At 39.4% G+C, this 7,161-nt stretch overlaps 1 protein-coding gene across 1 annotated transcript; it reads right to left on the reverse strand.

Annotated features, from left to right (window-relative positions):
• Positions 1-1,800: 1,800 nt before the first annotated feature.
• On the reverse strand, positions 1,801-6,715 carry LOC116246073 (nudix hydrolase 19, chloroplastic). Its single transcript, XM_031617763.2, has 6 exons — positions 6,066-6,715; positions 5,041-5,181; positions 4,822-4,926; positions 4,221-4,320; positions 2,707-2,799; positions 1,801-2,351 (listed from the first exon to the last, which is right to left on the reverse strand). Exons 1-6 carry the CDS (start codon positions 6,639-6,641, stop codon positions 2,065-2,067), a joined length of 1,302 nt encoding a protein of 433 aa, XP_031473623.1. The 5' UTR covers positions 6,642-6,715; the 3' UTR covers positions 1,801-2,064.
• Between the last annotated feature and the right edge of the window lie 446 nt (positions 6,716-7,161).

Below are 7,161 nucleotides of genomic sequence, written 5' to 3' on the forward strand. Positions count from 1 at the left end.
AAAAAAAGTGTATATTGTTCTTAATATCCCCAAGGTGAAACAAAGTCAAGAATTCAGAATCCATGGTCACATCATTTGTATCAGTTGGCATTTCCACATTACCGAAGCTCATGCAGATGGGTGAGAACAAACTGAACCCAATACAAGCTCAACCTAATCTACTGTTTTAGATCCACAGCAGCTCTGCATCAAAAAGCGGTGAATGTCGCCGAAGGACTGAATGCAAGGTAGAAAATGGGTAGATGTTGCTTGTGCTTATGTAACATATGATCCAAATAAATCATTTGGCATGATGTATCAAATTTTATTACTCCAAGGTTTGCAGTTTTATGTCGAAGAGGCATACTGTAAGCTAAAATTCTAATATAATACGCAAACGATTAGATATATCTCTTACCAGACAAGCTAATGATATTCTATTAGCACAGTCTCTCTCTAGCAGAACACTTCACATCTGACCTTTTGTAGTGGTCCATAGAAAGCCCCTACCCAAATAAGAATCTCTCTCTTTCTCTCTCTCTCTCTCACATCCCAAAGAAATACACTGCACATAGTTATCAAGTTCCATGAAATATGATCTTGAATCATAACATAGACAGTGGAATAGAGACCATTGTATATGTGCACATATATATATATATATATATATATATATGGTTTTTTTTTTCACTTTGATATACTTGGAAGATGCTTATCCTAGTGACAAAGGAAAACACTTGCCCCTCGTTCATTGAAATGTTCAACAAAGGGACGAACGGCAGATAATTTGCTGTGGATACCCACACATGAGAGTGACTTGTAGTGTACCCATGACTCCACTTTTAATACGAGCCGTTGCTTGGGTGCCCATGCCTTTTTGTCCTTCGGGATTACAACTAGAGAAAGCCCCATTCTTTACATGCCTCTTCTCTCTTCAATTATTGAGCCGCGATCTGACACCAATGGCATTCCCATGTATGCATATGGTAGACCAGGCAAATGAGCAGATCTGGCCCCTATAAGCTCATTCACCGAAGATGAAAGCCTTGTATTCACCGAAGATGAAAGCCTTGTCGGCAGACATATTACAAGCGCATCAAACAGAGACAACGCCTCACCACGTGTGTATATATGGTACACCAGGCAAAGGGAAAAATCTGGCCTTCTAGAAGCTCATTCATGGAGGATGAAGACCTTGTTGGCAGACGTTCTACAAGAACATCATGCAGAGACAACTGTGTTGGCATGTGGGTTCGTGTGTGCGGCAAAATGGAACCTAGTTAGTGTCTTGTAAAGTTGTATTTTCTAAATAGTTAAACCTCTGCTGCTTGTCAGCTTTCACAGCCTTTCTCTTGTTTGTATAGCACCAGGCATCAGATTTTAGATATATCTGTACATACAGTAAAGATTACTCTACAGTTCAGCAGGTTTAAAACCTTTCAAATATGTTTCGTCAGATTCATGTTTAGATAGTGAACACTGAACAATCACTTGCTCAAATTTATGAACATGAGACGCCTTTCTCAGATGGCCAGAACGCCATTCATATTTTACACACTGATTAGAGGCCGCTTTCATCACTTCATGCGGCTGACCACCTCACTGTACTTCATGAATGAATAACTATGGACAAGACGAATCCCCTCAATTACACACAACACGCACACACATAGCTGGACCACACCAAAGTTTAGTCCACTTGTAAGAGAGCCCAGCAGTTACAAGAAATAACCGTTCAAAGTAATTATAGGAAATTCTTGTGAAGGTAAGAAGACAAACCAAGGTTCTACTAAGTAAATAATAAAAGCTAAAGCATGAGAATACAGAATAACACAAAGCATGGTTGCCTATTCACCAGTAAGTTACCTTGGAAACCCTCAAGGCGGTCTTCAGAAGTAGTACATAGAACCTGATTTTTCTGAGATTTTGGATTTGGATGGTGTCTTAAGAGTTAATAACTTTAGCGTTTTACAGTAGACAACGAACTTACTACAACAAAAAGACAACAATTTTACAGTAAATAAAGAAGCAATATTTTATCTCCACATGGACAATATCTGAAGCAAAGAAGAGGATAGGGTCCATCTATAAGTTTGGTGTGCCACATGAGTGCCTTCGAGGTAGGTCAGCAATTCCGAAAGCACCATGATTTGCCCAGTGAGAAATTAAATGGTGCGCAATGGCATATGGCCCTGGAACAAACATTGGAGCAAGCTCTCCACTTTCTATGTTGAAGTCAGTTGAGGACACCTGGCCTTTCTCGACACCCATACACATATGGCTAACTTTAACAGCTGTGGACATCTGTGCTTTCTTGTACTCGGCAAACGTCAAAGCTTTTTTAACGTCTTCTCTACTATGCCATCGTGCATCTAGAAGCACAAAGTTAGGATCAATCAGTCATGTTCCATTTTTCACCAGTGTGTAAAACATTACATAAATGCACAATCTTCTATGCAATCAAAGTGTGTATCTATATACAAATAGGTTTCACGTGTCTCATATAGTGATAAAGTATCTATTTTTCTCCTATACAGTGAAGCACGTGAACCATGAAAAATATATTTTGGCAGTCAAATGCACCACACAGACAAAGAGAGAGAGGGAAGGAGTGAGTTTCATGATTCTGCCAACCATGAAACGACATGGTACACTGACTTGTTTGCATGGACCTATCCTCCACAGTAGTTCCTAACAACTGCAGGGATGAGCTTGAAATGGTAGTACCTTCTAATTCTTCCTTGTCCACTTGTATCTCTAAGGAATTTGCATATGCAAAGAAACCCACCATCAGCTGGCATGGCATGCTACTTGGGCCAACTGCAAAATAATGTGCAGATAGAAATGATAAAATTATGAAAAGGAATTATAAAAAGCTGGCATAATTGTCACATGTCCAACCACCTGGGAAAATTCTGTGCACAAGGACCTAAAATCGGTTCTTTATTTCATTATTGACTATACATGTAAATATGCTCATAACACAACAGCCAAAAGACCTATTGTGACCCATAGGTTTCCCATATCAGAAACACGACAAAATGATTTTCAGATTTATGTTCACTGATGCCTCTAGAAAGTAGCAAAATTTTAGGAATTAACAGAAAGCAAAAGAAAATCAGATTAAAAACATTAAATTCTAATTTTTTTCCATATCCATCACAACATTCTTTCACCATGGCAATTGTGGGAGTTCAATGTATTCAGTTCATCAATTCATTCAAAATAGTTTATTCTGAAAATCAGGTTCTTGTTCAAAAGTATAGGCTTCACCTACCAATCATTCTGGTGTATCAAATAACATGCCTCAAAGCACAAAAGACATCTTAATCTGAGGCAACCTGTGCTCCCAAGCATAGGCCTAATGCGCAAAAAGATCTAAGTGCACTCCTGGGCCTTATGACACTAAGCAATAAGACATGCCTCAATCAAGAGGTCTGCAGATCAAACACCTATTGACGATAGTCTATTTTTGTACCACCATCACCCACTGCCTTTTCTACTCATCCATCTACAACCCCTTTTTTGGTGGGAAACCTGTACTTTCAGAAACCTAGTCTCCACCTTTTGACACAACAACAACACATAGGTGCCTCCACCTTCTTCCTTTTCACTTGATCCTCAGAGTGCTCTAGGCACATTTTACTAGATATCTCAGCTAGAAATGGCAATTGCGCCTCAGGAATTTGCTCCAGTGGACCTCTTAGTTTCCTCAATATTATTCTGACCTATAGCACATAGTATGTAAGAGACAAGCTTTACCAATATGAGTTAGACATATAAAATTCCACTGATGTACGACATGCATAATTCTAACTCTTTTATTTTATTTATGAGACCAAACAGAAAAAATTGCAAATAGCAGTGTGGAAAAGAAGACGAGGATTCTCTACAATGACACTACAACTATTGAAATGGATGTAGTACAGTCTGGTAGTGCTTTTGTTTTGGGTACATATTGTCATGGGTTCAAATTCTGTCATTCCCCACCTATTACTTATCTTATGGGCATCAAGTATGATGCTGATACAGTCTAGAACAAGTTTGAGAACTGGTGAAACTAGACCCAAACCAATAACTTTGACTTTTCAATGTCAACCAAATTCCAGTTAACCAAAGAAAGCACAAAAAAGAAACTTGAGCAAACTGAAACACAATTAGTCCTTTACTCCTCCACATTAATACCGGTTCATTGTCGACAGGAATTTTGCTTTAGTGTGGAAGAGACCATGTAAATGTACCTGGCCATGGCTGAGAACTATGATAAATAACATCTCCCACTTCAATGCCAGTCTCTTCAAATGTCTCTCTCCTCACAGCTTCTTCCAAGCTTTCTCCTGGCTAAGGAAAAAATTTATAATTAAAATACATAATGGTCAACTTAGTTCAAATTAAATTATTAAAATCATCATCAGCATGAATAATTGTATCTTTCATGTTCTAGTTTGCCTTCAAAAGTGCTGCTTAATTTATAATATCCGAGGAATTTTCTCTTTCCCCTTGGCTTAACTCTCAAAACATTCATGACTGCCATCCTTGCCCTGGTTCCCTCGGCAATAAAACATTTTAATCAGTTATTGTTCCTTCCAGAATATGAAACCAAAGATGCAAAAAGCATGGCAGTTTCGTCACACATGCATGCATATGTTTTTGTGTAGAGTTCGCAAATTGTGAATACATGCACATATATGTGTGTGTATCTCCAATCTGTTTTCCTCCATAAATGGCCACTTCTGGCCATTGTTTCGTCTTCATCTCATGGTTATGTTTGCAAAAGTGTCTTACCCCTTTCACATTCAGCAATAACATATATTATGTATGGAGGTGCATGAAGAACATTACCTCAAGAAAACCAGCAAGGCAACTCCACATACGAGGCACATATCTGGATTGGCGGCTCAACAGCACACGATCATTTTCTTTGTCAATGACTAACATAATGACAACCTGCTCAATTCGTTCAACTTATTCAGCAAATTGGTCTGAAACAGGGATACTTGTGCCCTTTCATTAAAAGCAAAATCCAGTACAACGGATAATAGATTTAAATAACCAACATACAGGGTCAACACGAGGATACACTCTCTTCTTGCATAATTCATTTGAACATTGTTTCCGTCGTCCAGCATCAATAGGTCTATTCCTTGTTCCACAATGGCCACAAAAACGTGAGGTATTATGCCATTCTAGCAATGCCTTTGCCTGAAAGAAAAAGATGTTAGTGTTAAAAACTGATCATCGTACAACATAAAGACACTGACAATAAAGTACAAAAGGAACTTGTGCTAGGTAGCATGACACCAAGGTCCAAAAGCTTAAAATTTTAATCCTTTGATCAGACAACTTCATGAAAAGAAAAACAGATTCCTTCATAATATCAGTTACTATGGGGAGTTAGCAGTATTGTGTCACTGCAGCACTGCTATGGATAGACTAAGACCCTGGCTTTTTTTTTTTCTCTTGCTTGCGCTTCTAATACGAGCTAACCGTCCTCAAATAAAACTCAGGAATAAGTTTAGAAAATGTGATGCATGCTGAATAACCAAAGCTACGATCAATTAATAACTAACAGAATAACCACCGTCGCCTGGTACAAGCCAGCTTGATGGATTTGATCCCCGAAGCATGCAGTTATTGGATAATAGCCAGATAGATTACAAATTCTCCTCCTGGATCTTCCAAGCCAATTTATGAGTGACTCCTTGCAAATTAAATTAGCGGATACACGTATCCATCAAGCACGACGAGTTTACATATCTTAATTGAGTCAAACCTCAGCAAAGTCACTGATAAGACACCACCAATAAATAGATAAGATCTGTCAGGGTTTCATTGCTTGAATCATAGAAAAAAAAGAATGTATGTTCGAACTCAAAGTTATAGCCCACAGTTGATCCACGATACGAGAATAAGGACCCATCCAGTTGCTGCCAAGGCAACACATAAACCACATTGATAATTCACAAAGCACCACTGAATATGCATATCAGTTCACTATTTCAACTGAAACGAGGGGAAGGAATCACATACTTATTAAGTTGAATTATAATCAAGCATAAGAAGAAAATAAGACAGAGAATGCCCACATGACCAGCGACAGCCAATTCCCCCATCGCATCAGCATCCGCCCAATCCGTGGCGACCATCAACGTCCGAAGCTCGACGTAGGCCGATCGATCCCGCTGCGCTGGTTCGAAGCTCGAATTCTCTGCGTCGGTGACGTCCATGGCCCAGTAGATGACACCGCCCTTCTTCCCGAGATACACCAACCTGTCCTCGATCAGCTGAATCTCGGACCTACCCATCAAAATTTTGCAATCGGACATGCTTCTCCACCCAATCCGCCACAGAGGACAGGCGTCTTCAAAGGTACCCAAGTCGGAGCGAGCGAGAGGCTTGCCCTTCTTGAAGAACAACACCTTGAAATCACGTAGAGCATCCTGATTGCTGCAACTCAGTGCTGATCTTAGGGCGGAAACTGCCGAGTTCAACGAAGAACTGTCGACGGCGTCGTGGGTGTTGGCTCTCAAGGGGTTTCTCGCGAATGCATGGGCCTGCATGTTGCCAGAGACAGAAGGGAGACGCAGATTCCTAAACGATCGGTAGGAAGAGAAGAGAACCCTATGAGAGGAAGAAGAAGTCACAGGAGAGGCCAGCAACATTCTTCACCTTCCATCCTGCATTGGGTGAGGGCATTTATCATGCACCAAAATTTGTAGTAGCCCCAAGGCCGAAAGGTTGTTAGGTGGAGAATTGAGAGCCGGGAGAAGTAATAAATAAATAAATGTGTACAAAATCTGAAAAAACAAAGCTCAATTCACAGTCAATGTTCATCACATGGGCGCACAAAGCAGCACAAATAAGAGCTCTGAGATCATTCATTGGCAAGTTCTTTTTGTTCGTTTGTTAAATAAGTTACAATTATGCAAGCTCAAGTGAGAACAATGCGAGTTCAAAATACTTTGGTTTAAGTTTTAAAGTAGACAAAGCTCTTGTTGGTCATTATTTTGAAACGAACTTTATAGTTAGTCTAGTATACTATATTCTCTGAATATATATGTCATTAAGTTTATATTTGTTTGTGTATATATATAAGTAGTTTAAAGCAACCCCAATTCACAGTCAATGCTGATCACACAGACACAAATAAGAGCTTTGACACAAACCATTTACAAGATATTT

Source organism: Nymphaea colorata, chromosome 1 (assembly GCF_008831285.2).
Source record: "Nymphaea colorata isolate Beijing-Zhang1983 chromosome 1, ASM883128v2, whole genome shotgun sequence".
NCBI lineage: Eukaryota > Viridiplantae > Streptophyta > Magnoliopsida > Nymphaeales > Nymphaeaceae > Nymphaea > Nymphaea colorata.

Coding starts and splice junctions, on each gene's coding strand:
- LOC116246073 (XM_031617763.2), bottom strand. CDS start 6,641: ATGTTGCTGGCCTCTCCTGTGACTTCTTCTTCCTCTCATAGGGTTCTC. Junction 4,321..4,821: donor GCCTTGCTGGTTTTCTTGAG/GTAATGTTCTTC, acceptor TTTTTTCCTTAG/CCAGGAGAAAGCTTGGAAGA. Junction 2,352..2,706: donor GGACAAGGAAGAATTAGAAG/GTACTACCATTT, acceptor TTGTGCTTCTAG/ATGCACGATGGCATAGTAGA.